Source organism: Chrysochloris asiatica, unplaced genomic scaffold (assembly GCF_000296735.1).
Source record: "Chrysochloris asiatica unplaced genomic scaffold, ChrAsi1.0 scaffold00009, whole genome shotgun sequence".
In the NCBI taxonomy this organism is placed as follows: domain Eukaryota; kingdom Metazoa; phylum Chordata; class Mammalia; order Afrosoricida; family Chrysochloridae; genus Chrysochloris; species Chrysochloris asiatica.
Window position 1 is genome coordinate 18,718,882 of NW_006408527.1, and position 13,040 is coordinate 18,731,921.

At 44.1% G+C, this 13,040-nt stretch overlaps 1 protein-coding gene across 1 annotated transcript in view; it reads left to right on the forward strand.

Annotated features, from left to right (window-relative positions):
• Window positions 1-13,040, forward strand: part of PLEKHA6 (pleckstrin homology domain containing, family A member 6) — a 183,377-nt gene that overhangs the window by 112,317 nt on the left and 58,020 nt on the right. Inside the window, exons 2-3 of the mRNA XM_006834101.1 lie at window positions 5,312-5,392; window positions 6,314-6,425. Of these exons, the coding sequence (XP_006834164.1) occupies window positions 6,327-6,425 (99 nt within the window). The 5' untranslated portion in view covers window positions 5,312-5,392; window positions 6,314-6,326. The remainder of the gene's footprint in view (window positions 1-5,311; window positions 5,393-6,313; window positions 6,426-13,040) is intronic.

Genomic DNA, 13,040 nt, shown 5'->3' on the forward strand with positions numbered 1-13,040 from the left:
TGGTGGTACAGTGGTTAAGCTCAACAAAAGACTAGTGGTTCAAACCTGCCTAGAGGCTCTGTTGGAGGAAGACCTGGCCATCTGCTCCCATAAGGGTTACAGCCAAGAAAACCCTATGAGGCAATCCTAGTCTATCATATAAGGGCATTGTGATTGAAATTGACTTGATGGCAGCCAACAACAACATTTGCACATGAGAAAACAAAGGGCCAAGGAAGAAAAGCCACACTGCTAATTCATGCTAAAGTTTGGACTGGCCAAGTTCTGTTTCCATGGATGGTACTGCCATGGAGGACCCTTCACAGGTGCAGTAGACAAGAAGACCACCTTCTGGACAACCCAGGAGGATTAAGAATGTTCCTGGCTCCACCACACATCTCCTTTACTGCTTGAGAAGACTCCCTTTCTTCTGAGTGGAATCTGGGAGACCCACTTGGACCCGAGCTACTAAGAGTGGAATGGAAGTCTGTTGATAGATGTCCTAAAAGGGAGGAGAAGAGAGAAAGCTGATAGGCTCTTACTATCCTTGTTTCCCTCTTCAGTGCTCCTCACCTGGTAAGTTCTTCCTGTTGTCTGATATAAAACAAAAGCTCGCCATTCTATGGTTTTGTGACAAAGGCAAAGAGCTCCAGATCAGCATATCGCCTGCTGACTGAACCCTGAGGATTGCAGTCCTCTCTCCACAAGCTGGGGAAACCCAGAGGCGCTGTCTACACTGGGCTAGGAAGAAGTAATTTAACATGCAGCTTAAGCACAGGCTATGGGAGACCCCTGAGCTCAGCTTGAAGAGAATGGGGTGGGGGTGGGGGGCATTTTTTTCCTTCTAGAGGAAGAAAACTCATTTTCCCTTTCCTTCTCCTGTGCCAATGAGCTCCATTTTCTTCATTCTTAATGAAGATGGATCAGAGCCAAGCTGTATATTCAGAGGGAAGCCAGGCAGGGAAGCTGAGTCAGGGGGTGAGGGAGCAGCAACAGAGCTTCTCTCTGAGAGGAAGTAATTAATTTTAAGAGCCAGCAAAGAAAGGGAAGGCCCTTGGTACTAGAATGTCCAACTTCAAATACAAGTGGCTACAAATCAGAGCATAGGAAGTTACTTTTATTCCCTCCTTCCTTCACTCACTCATTCATTCAATAAACATTTACTGAGCTTCTACTGGAGTCCTGGCATGGCACTGTAGCATAAGCATTGGACTGCTAACTACAAGGTCGGCAGTTCAAACCCACCAGAACTGACTCTAAGGTACTTAACAATAACAACAACTATGCACTGGCAGGCATTAAGATAGGGCCTCGCTCTCCAAATCATGGTGTTAGGTGCCATCAAGTTAATTTTGATTCATAGCAACCCCATGTGAGAAAGTAGAACTGCACCAAAGAGTTTTTTAGGCTGTAATCTTTATAGGAGCCCATAGCCAGATGGTTCTCCCCCAGAGCCACTGGGTGGATTCAAACCCGCAGCTTTTAGTTAGCAGTCACTACTTAACCATTGCATCACCTTCTCCATAACTAAAGCAGGACTCTAAGTCGCTATGGATTAGGGACAGGGAGAAGAAGGGTTCTGGAAGAACACACCTATCACCAGGATAAATCATTTGCAAAACATGCTACTGAATGATTGACTATGTTGACCTTTGGAATTTCAGGAGCTGTTGACTGGTTATATGCAACCAGCCTTTCTCATCAGGGGTTAAATAATGATGTTATCCATTTGCTTTTCCATTCACTGACTGCATTGCTCCCTGACCAAGTTCTGTCCTCAATCCAAAAAATTAGATTAGCTCCTCCCTTTCTGTGTCTGTTGCAATGTCACAAAATTGCCATAACAACTAACTATGATGTCAACAGAATGCCTGGGTACTAATAAAAAGAACCACATTGATCTGAAAGTACTCTCTCTGAAGATAAACTGGAATAATAGTGAAAGTTCCAGGGAATGAAATTCACAATCAAAAAGAACATAGTGGCAGTCTAGGGTAACAGTCTAGGTCTGGAGCCTCCTTCGCTAGAACCTTTTACAAACAACAAGGCACCTAAGGAGGACTGATTGGAAAGCAAGCTTGCCTGGAGGCAGGAGGATGGAAGAGATAACCTCTAGAAGAATCTTCAGACCTGGAGGACACTAGCAAAGTGGGAGATTTGACCATCTTCAGCCTCTGGAGAATTCAAGCAAATTAACACTGATATAAACTCCCTTGCTCCTGAGAGACTTCACAGTCAGCTGGAGTTTATCATCTTACATCTGGGAAATTTTCCATAAACAAACACTCGGTGACCACCCTTCTCAGGCCCATTTGCAGCCCTCTTCCTCATAAGCTTTGAGAAGGCGCTTTTATTCCATTTCTCCTGAGTAAGGCAGCCAGGTCCTTGTCACCAACTTGGGCTCCGTGACATCTGACAGTCTGAGTTGGAGGCATTGCCGCTCATTAGTGGGACCACTCCTAAGCGGAGACCAGGCAACCCGGAGCTGTCTCTGAAAGAAAACGTGTCTGGGCGATGGTTGCTGAGAGGCTTCATTCATTATGACCCTGTCCCCACAGAGGAAGACAGGGCTACTCCATCAATCTCAACTTCTCAGCAGTGGCCAGGTCGTGGCAGCAGCAGTCCTAGCAAAAGAATCTGGAGCTTCATTTAATCCTGTGCCTACAGGATCCGTAGGGTCTCTGAGAAGCAAGTTGATCCTCTGCCCAAGGGCTCCTGTTCTGCACAGGGGGTTGGCCAGGTCAGGAGAACTGTCATTCCTATAGGCTGGGCTGGCATGAGTTTCTGCTTTGCAGATGGGAACACAGCCCCAGACTCCTCCGCCCACCCAGCCTCTCTGTGTCCTTAGCTTGGTGAGGACGGACTACCTGGAAGTTGTACACCTGCTCTGTGTTTGCTTGTCTCTCCATTTCAGCATTTTCTCCTTGGGGACCTGAACTGGGAGGAGAGCGTCCTCTCCTTGCTTATTCTGCCTCTAGCACTCTGGCCGACAGCATTCTGGCTGAATGCTAGGAAGCCGCTGGCACACTAGAGCACCTGGGAACCCCTGCCATCACCCAGAGAGAACCCCCACCTGGAGCCAGCAGGAGGGGGGCCCGTGGAGTCTGCTGCTGCTGGCCCTGGCTCCCCACCATAGCACTCCGGCTGGGACCGAGGACTTACTTTTCAGAGGGATGGTAGGAGCAGGGTGGCTGGTGAGTCCTCTGAGGCTGCCGAACTGGGGACAGAGCTGCCAAAAAGATGCTGAAGTTTCGGGCTGATCGACGCGTCAGGTAGGGATTTCTTCACCAGACTGTAAGCCATGTCAAGTCAGAGCAGGCTGAATTGGCAGCTATCTTGCTTGAATCCTGGGGCCTCAGAGTGAAGGGTCGGCTATAGATGACCTGGAGAAGGATGAGGAGTTAGGTCAATGCTTGCTGCATTGCAGTGCTTGTGGAGGGAAGCTGTTTTGAAATTGGTAGTGCTGGGATGGAGAGAGGACGTCATTTGTAGTGGTTGCTGGGTGGAGTCTGGGGCAGGGAGGAATTTGCCTCTCCCTGGAAGACTTGTGATGGTTAACAGTGAAGTGTATGTGCGAGTCTGTGTGTGAGTCTGTAGGGCAGGTCCCAGCAGGGACTAGAGGGTCAATGGGAAGCAGGTGCCCTGTGCCATTGGCAAACCAGAGACCTTGGCACCTGAAGTACCACCTGAAGTTGTGGCAGACCCAGGGACAAGGGTAACTGGAAATAGCATCCTTCCTACACAGAGGTCCCCTGTGGTTGAAATGAGGGCAGTATCCTTGGACATGGGAGGAGAGGGAAATAAAATTTGGGAAGTGGAAAGCAGTTTATCAGTGTTCATGAGTTAGAACCCAGGCCTGGTGAGGGTCCTGGCTACCAAACACACATGTCTACGTAGACTGTAGCCACCGCCTACTGTCTTTGGAGTAGATCTGAACATGATTGGCAGAGAAGCTGAAGAAAACAGCCTTTGACAAGGGCTGGGTTGTGTCTTGGGCTCCTGAAAAGGGTTTCCAAATGGTGTTTTACGTCTTTCTAGGAGCTTAAAGGACCCAATAAAGATAACTTTCCATCAGGTACTACTTGACCTGCCGCTTTTTAAGTGAAGCATTGGCCCTTTGCTCGAGTGGGCCCAACATTAGGGACCTCGAGCCCTGGAGCAGCCTCAGCAGGCTCTGTCATGATGCCTGCTTCTTAGGGTACACCAATAGTATCAAGATGTGGAGAGGACGTACCTGGGTTCTCTCAGGATCTTTTGAGAGGATGGGTGAGAAGCTCCTTAATCCATCTGGCTTCACACCACCCCCACACCACTGAATGGGTGCTTGAATCGCCACTAAACTTTCTTGCCATCTTAGATGCCACCATTTGTGACTTAGCCCCATGGTGCCAGCCCTCTCTCTGTTGCCCTTCCTCTCTCCCTCTCCTATCTCCTCAAGAGCTCACTGGGGTGCTAGCTTGACATTCAGTCAACCAGAAAGTCTCAGCAGGCCCTCTTGAAGGAGCCTGGGTAATTCTGCTTCCATCTGCCTCTGCCGAGATCCAGCGCCTGGTTAATGCTCCCTCCTGCTTCCTGGCAGGCTGTCCTTACGGCACCCCATCCCACCCCACCCCTGGGCCTCCACAGCCCTTAATTAGATCTGACTGTTGAGCCAGCATTAACCTGGATGCCTGACAGCTTCTGAGGTCTCCACTACATCAAGTAACCCTCAGACAGAAAGACCCTGGACTTAGAGATCAGGAGGGTCCCAGCCCAAGCTCAAGAAAGATGTTTCTGAATCTCCCATGTCATTTAAAGAAAGAGATTAGGGTATAAAGCAGGAGAGAAATGAGTTCAAGGTCACAAGAGAGTTCTTTCAGCAGATAATGAGTGAGCACTTTTCGCATGTAACACGGACAGCAGTTGTCCAAGGGAGAGAACCGGCCACGTGTGAGAGCTTGTTGGTGCTTCATTGTCCGTAGGAACCCCCGCCTCCCAGCCCCTCTTCTCCACACACTCAGACTGACCATTCAGAGGGTCAAATGTGGCTTATTTCCAGCCTGGCGTGGAAGGTCCAGGGGTGAGAGTGGAGGTCTCTAGTAAGTAGTTAGTATGGGTAGAAAAAGTGACCTGGTTCCCTTTTTTCTCCCTACTGCCTATGAAGACCACAACCACTTCTATATAGTAGAGCCTGCCATCTTGCCTCCCACTGATCCTACCTGGAGAACAGAGAGACAGGCTTCTTATGTGCTCATCCTCTACCTGGCACTGCCCAGGATCTGTGCACCCTTTGACTTATCTTCTTGGCTTCTCCATCTTTACCCCAACTCTTCTCTCGCTTTTGTCCCTACAGCCACAATGAAAGACGGAACACATTTCTACACCCAGTGACCGGCCAGGTCCCAGAGGAAAACAAAAAATTTGACTTGAAAATGTAAGTTGGCCCCCTAGCTCACTATCTGGCCTTTCTCTCTTTTCACCACCATTACCGTGTTATTCTGCAAAGGGGTGGAAGGGAGTGGAAGGCATTTAGAATCACTCAGTTTTGAGGCCTGGAAGTTCTGGGACCCATATGGCTTGACTCCCTCATCTACTTTTCCCAAGTTCCAGCAGTACTCAGAGTGGTGGAGCCCATTGGTTGAGCTGAAGGAGTGAAAGACAGGCCCCAGGTTGAGGGAAGCCGTGAGGGGATGTGATATGTTCATGAGAGCAAAATGCTAACTCTTCTCACTATGAATGCTGGCTCATGGGAGGAGCGGGAAATAGCAAGAGATAATTAAATGGTTTCCATAGTCCACTGGGCCATTGTGTCTTTTAAATTAAAAGGCAAGGGAGTTCTGGATTCCCAGGATCTAGATTTTAAAAACCAAATTTTAAAGTAAAAACAAAGAAGTTTTTAATAAGTATTTTTTAAAAGAGAGGAGAATGTCCAGTATCCTTGACATATAATCTTGGCTGACTTGAGAGGGCATCTGAGATGACCTCTTGATATCACTTCAAACCCAAAAAAACAACTCCCTGACATTGAGTCAGTTCCTGCCCATTGCACCCCTAAAGGACAGAGTAGAACTGCTCCTTAGGGTTTCTGAGGTTATGTATGTTTATGGAAGAAGTCTGCCTCATCTATTCCCCTTGGGGTGGCTGATGGGTGCGAACCATTAACCTTAGGTGTTAGCAGTCCAGGCTTAACCCTCTGTACCACCAGAGCTCTTTGTGATATAATTTAGGGGATCTAATTTTGTGCTGATGAAAAAAAAACAGTGGTTGTCAGAGTAGGGAAAAGGAATGTGCAGTTTCCATTATTTTGTGGCTTTAACTAATCTCTTTCTTCTCTTTTTGGTCAACTTGAAATCAGATCGACCTTGGACATGTCCAATAAAGGTGGGAAACGCCCGGCTACCACCAGTACTGACATATCCAACCACAACATGGTGTCCGAGGTACCTCCAGAGCGGTCCAATGTCCGGGTAAGTCTGGCTTGGAAGGCAAAGTGTTGGATGAGAAATGCCATCAGTGCATGTTTAAGGTGATCTCAGGGAAACCTAGGAACTATCTTAATCTGTACAGTTATTTCTATTAAGATTCCAATGTGCATATTAGATGACCTAGAGTGAACAGTAAAGAGAGTGGAGGAGAGCTTAGAGCAGAAATTAGTGGAAAAGCAACATCTAGACCAGAGGTTCTGCTGACACTTGGCCAGATAATTCTTTGTGGTGTGGGATGTTTACCAGTATCCTTGCCCTCTACCCAGTAAATGCCACTAGAAACACCGCCCTCATCCCGTAGTGACAACCAAAAATATCTCCAGATGTAGCCAAATGTCCTCTGGGGGCAAAACCACCCCACTCTCATTGAGAACCATGGATCTAAAAGACAGTAAAAGAAGAATCATTCATGAAAGACATGGTGAGGGAAAAAGAGGAAGGGGAAGACCAAAAGGAAGACAGACTCAGGAGGAAGAAGTAATCCAGATAGGAAGGTTTCAGAGAAGTTGTAAGAGGTAAACGTGCCCCTTGGGCTTATTAACAATGTGGTAGCTATAAGATTTTGATAAGTAGGTAGGTAGTTGTGTGCTGAGCACAGAGTTAATATGGAGAAGGTTACAGAGGCAATGGGAGGGAATGATATAGATATATTGTTGTTGCTGTTAGGTGCCGTTGAGTCGGTTCCAACTTGTTACCAACTCTTCACAACCTTATGCACAACAGAACGAAACATTGCCCAGTCCTGCGCCAACCTTACAATCATTGCTATGCTTGAGCCCACTGCTGCTGCCACTGTACAAATCCATCTCAATGGGGGTTTTCCTTTTTCACTGACCCTCCACTTTACCAAGCATGGTGTCCTTCTCTAGGGAATACTCCCTCCTGATAATATGTCTGAAATATGAGAGATGAAGTCTGGCCATCCCGGTTTCTAAGGAGCACTATGGCCATACTTCTTCCAACACAAATTGGTTTGTTCTTTTGGCAGTCCATGGAACTTTTAATATTCTTCTCCAACACCAAAGCTCAAATACATCAATTCTTCTACAGTCTACCTTATTCATTGTCCAATTTTTGCATTCATATGAGTCCATTGAAAATATTATGGCTTGGGTCAGGCACTCCTTAGTCCACAACTGACATCTTTGCTCTTTGAATACTTTAAAGAGCAGCAGATGTGCCTAATGCAATACATTGTTGATTTCTTGACTGCTGTTTCCGTGAATGTTGATGGTTGAACTGAGCAAAGTGAAGTCTTTGACAACTTCACTCTTTTCTCCATTTATCATGATGTTATTTATTAGTCTTATGATGAGGACTTTTGTCTTCTTTACATTGAGGTGCAACCCATACTGAAGGCTGTAGTTTTTTATCTTCATTAGTAAGTATTTGAAGTCCTCTTAGCTTTCAGTGAGCAAGGTTTTATCATCTTCATATCACAGGTTGTTAATGAGTATTCTCCAAGCCTAATACCACATCTTCTCCATATAATCCAGCTTCTTGGATTATTTGTTCAGCATACAGATTAAATAAGTATGTTGAAAGAATACAGTCCTAGCTCACACCTCTCCTAATCTCAAACCATTCAGTGTCCGCTTGTTCTGTTGGAATGACTACCTCTTTGTCTATGTATAAATTCCTCATGAACATAATTAAGTGTTAGGGAATATTCATTTTCCACAATGTTGTCTATAGTTTATCATGATCAACACAATAGAAAGCTTTTGAATCGTCAACAAAGCACAGGTAAACATCTTTCTGGTATTCTCTGCTTTCAGCCAAGATCTATCTGACATCAGCAATATGTTCTATGTCCTTGTCTGAGTCTGGCTTGGACCTCCGGCAGTTCCCTGTAGATGTATTGTTGCAGTCATTTTTAAATTATCTTTAGCAAAATTTTACTTGCATGTGATATTAATGATATTGCCCAAGGATTTCTGCACTCCATTAGGTCACCTCTCTTTGGAATGGGCACAAATACAAATCTCTTTCAATCAGTTGGCCAGGTAACTATCTTCCAAATTTCTTGGCATAGATGAGTGAGTACCTCCAGTGCTGCATCAGTTTGTTGAAGGATTTCTACTTATAGTCCATCAATTTCTGAAGCCTTGTTCTTTGCCAGTGCCTTCAGTGGGTATCTTGGATACCTTCTTTCAGTACCATTGGCTCTCAATCATTAATATATGCTACTTCTGGAAATGGTTGGAGACTGACCATTTCTTTTGGTACAGTGACTCTTGTCACTGTACCATCTTCTTTTGATGCTTTCTGTATTTTGCCCAGAGAATCTTTCAATATTGCAAGATTGATTTTTTTCTTCAGTTCTTTCAGCTTGAAAAATGCTGAGTGTGTTCTTCACTTTTGGTTTTCTAACTTCAGGTCTTTGCACATTTCATTATGATATTTGACTGTGTTTTCTCAAGTTGCCCTTTGAAATTTTCTGTTGAGCTCTTTTACCTCCTCATTTCTTCCATTTGCTTTAGCGTCTCTATGCTGGAGAGCAAGTTTCAGGTTCTCTTCTGATAACTATTTTCGTCTTTTCCTTCTTTCTTTTATCCTTAATGACCTTTTGCTTTCTTCCTGTATGATGTCCTTGATGTCATCCCATAACTTTTCTGGTCTTCAGTCTTTAGTGTCTAATGCATCAAATATGTTCTTCAGAAGATCTCTAAATTCAAATGGGATATATTCAAAGTCATGCTTTGACTCTTGTACAGTTGTTTTAATTTTCTTCAGCTTCAGCCTGAACTTGCATATGAGCAACTGATGATCTGTTCCACAGTCTGCCCCTGGCCTTGTTTGGGGTGATGATATGGAGCTTTTCTACCGTCTCTTTCCACAGATTCAGTCAATTTAATTTCTGTGTATTCCATCTGGTGAGGTCCATGTGTGTAGTCATCTTTTATGTTGTTTACAAAAGATACATGCAATGAAGGATTGGTCTTGCAAAATTCTATCATGCAATCTCCAGAATCATTTCTATCACTAAGGTCATATTTTACAACTATTGATCCTTCCACTTTGTTTCCAATTTTGCATTCTAATCACCAGTAATTATCAACACATCTTGATTGCATGTTTTATCAATTTCAGACCGAAGAGGTTGGTACAATTCTTCAATTTTATCATCACTGACTTTAGTGGTTGGTGTGTAAATTTGAACAATAGTGTGTTAACTGGTTTTTGTTGTAGGCATATGGATATCATCCTATCACAGATAGCATTGTACTAAAAGACAGATCTTCAAATGTTCTTTTTTATGATGAATGCGATGCCATTCCTCTTCAATTTGTCATTCCCAGCATAGTAAATCATGTGATTGTCAGATTCAGAATGTTCAATACTAGTCCCTCTCAGCTCACTAATGCCTAGGATATTGATGTTTATACATTCCATTTCAATTTTGACAACTTCTAATTTTCCTGGATTCATACTTCATGCATTCCACATTTAGTATTTTAATGGACATTAACAGCTGTTTCTCCTCATTTTGGATGTTGTTCCATCAGTAAATGAAAGCTTTGCTCCATTCGTGTCATCATGGTCAACTCTAATTTGAGGAGGCAGTCGTTTATTGTGTGCCTTCCAACCTAAAGGGCTCGTCTTCTGGCACGATATCTGACAGTATTCTGGTGCTCTTCATCATGTTTCAATATTCAGTATTCTGACAGTGTTCCACTGCTATTCATAAATTTTGAGTGACAAAATATTTGGAAGTAGTCTGTCTTGCCTTCTTGCTAGTCTGTCCTAGTCTGGAAGTTTCAGCTGAAACCTGTCTACCATGGGTATTTAAAATAACAGTGGCATAGCTTCCAGAATCACATCAACGTGCAAGCCACCACAGTATGACAAACGGACAGACAAGTGATGGTTAAGATGTTAGTGGTATGAGGAAAAGGAATGATCTGATAGATGGGCTCAGGGGGAAGAGGGTGACTAATAAGCAGGGCTACTGCAGAGGCAGGAGGAATCAGCCCAGAGGTGCTGTTGGACCGGTTAGGGAAAGGGGTACCTCCTCCTCTGGCACTTATACAGGCAAACCTGGAAGATACCGCAGATTCCATTCCAGGCTACAGCAGCAAAGTGAATATTGCAATAAAGTGTGTTACACAGATTTGGGGTGGGGTGGGGGGGTGGAGCGGAGTTCCAAGTACATATAAAAATTATGTTTTCACTGTATTATCTATTAAGTATGCAACTGTTGTTGTTGTTAAGTGCCATCGAGTTGGTTTTGACTCAGAGACCCTGTATAGGGCTTCAAATCGTGCAATACAGACTGAGCTTGTGGTCCAGTGCTTATCCTACAGCACCACACAATACCACACCAGGACTCCAAGTATGCAATATTGTTGTTGTTGTTATAGCATGATAAAAATATTTGGAATCTTGTGAGAATTACCAGAATGTGACAGACACATGAAGTAAGCAATGCTGTTGGAGAAATGGTGCCAATAGGCTTGTTCAAGGCAAGGTTGCCACAGACCTTTGATTTGTAGACAACACACGATCTTCAAAGCACCATAAATTGAAGTGTAATAGCATGTAGTATGCCTTTACAAAGGGAGCTAGGAAATCAATGGCTAGGAAATCAACCTTAAAAAAAAAAAACACTTTTTTTTTAAGTTTTAATGTAAATTATGTGACAGTTTACATAGGAGAAAATAATCTGTTTTACATTCATCCTATCGTAGATTATTTCATTGCCATGGTTACAATCCCCTCCACGCATCACCAATCAATGAAAGGTACATCCTATAAGCCTGCTACCCCTCCGCCCCCGGTCATCAACACACAGTCCCTCTCCCTCCCTGGGTCCTGAGTCCCCAGCTGCTCCATTTTCCACATCATCATCTCTGCCTCCATCTCTGGGATCTCTGCCTCTCTGGGTAGGGTTCCGCTCTCTGCTCTTCTCCCTTCATGGTTCCAGGTACCTCTGCTCCTAGCCTGCAAAGTAAATCACTCCCCTCCTTGCCACGAAACGTCTACTTTTGCATTTACAACCCTCACAATCAGTTCTGGTAACAATTATTCACTATTGTATCACAAGAGACCTATCCACATTTACTTCAATCAGTCCCGCCTAGACAGATTGGATAATACTCAGTGGAGATTCTACCTTGCTCCACGCCCTCTGGATCTAGGTTCCCTCTAGAAAGCTTGTAAGCCAGTCACTTCTTGCCTTTGTAGCCCACCCATTTTGGATAGCCAATGTCCAAGTTGCCCATCCCTGTATACTCTGTGTATGGAGGGGATGGGAATGATCCCTGCTGCAAAGATTTGTTCCCTCGTTTGAGTTACTGCATCCATGGGTGTAGGTCAAGTTCATCCAATTGTATTAGATTACTCTTTTTTTCCTCTTCATTCTTCTTCTAGTTGAGCTCTGATCGATATGAGTCAGAATTGGCCAGACAGCACTTAACAACAACAACATAACATTTTAATGATAAAAATTATTTTTACCTTGAATGTAGTTAAATTAGCCAATGATTTTCTTGTGTACAGTTTGATTTTTGTGTATTTTTCAGAAAACTATATCCAGTCAGCTGTTTTTCTATATATGATTTGTGAATTCTAAATGCTCATTTTTCACATTTGTTTTACCTAATATGTAATTTACCTCACATTAATTTACTAAATTTAACTGCTATTGTTGTTAGGTGCCATTGAGTCAGTTCTGATCCAGAACAGTCCTATGCACAACAGAACTGAACTCTGCTGGTCACGCCTGGGCCCAATGCTGCTGCCACTGTTCCGATCCATCTTGTTGTAGGTCTTCCTCTTATCTCTGACCCTCTACTTTTCCAATCATGATGTACTACTTTAGGGACTTGTCCTTCCTGATAATGTGACTGAAATATGAGAGACAAAGTCTCGCCATACTAGTTTCTAATGAGCATTCTAGTTGTACTTCTTCCAACATAGATTTATTCTTCAGAAAGTCCACGGCATATGGGAAATTTCCCACCTCTGAAGATTCTGGATGCTGTTCAGAATTCCACCTATAGTCTTATGTAATGCAGAGGCTCCACAGGTAGCCTCCTTCACTGGGCACATTGTATCCCCATTTTAGGTATTCCAATCAGTTATAGGCAGAAGATGGACTTACAGGCTTTCTATGGTGATATTTCTGACTTTTGCTTTCTCTCCCCTTCCAGTGTCTATTTTATAAGGTAATGCAAGGAATACCAAGATTCAGTAGACAGCCAAGCATCTTAACATTATTTTCCCCCTTTTCCTTATTTCAACCATGTATCAATCTGTGTTCCCCAGAGCCCTGTTGTTTATATACATTAATATTTACCTCTGTCCCACTTAGCCCATGCGTGCCTGTCTACTTGTTCTCCCCTCTGCTGTGTTCTTTCATTCCCCTCTCCATTTTTGTGTATTGCCCCCCTCCCCAGCACTCAAACTAGCCTGTGTCTATTCTTTGCCCTGTACTCTACCTTTCCATCCCTCCCCTCACCCCACCCCCAACATCCCAACAATCAGCAAAGAATCCCCCCCCATGCCCCTTTAGTATGGGTTCTTTTTCTTAGTCTTTTACAGTAGTGGTCCTATGCAGTATTTCTCTTTTTGTGACTGACTAATTTCACTCAA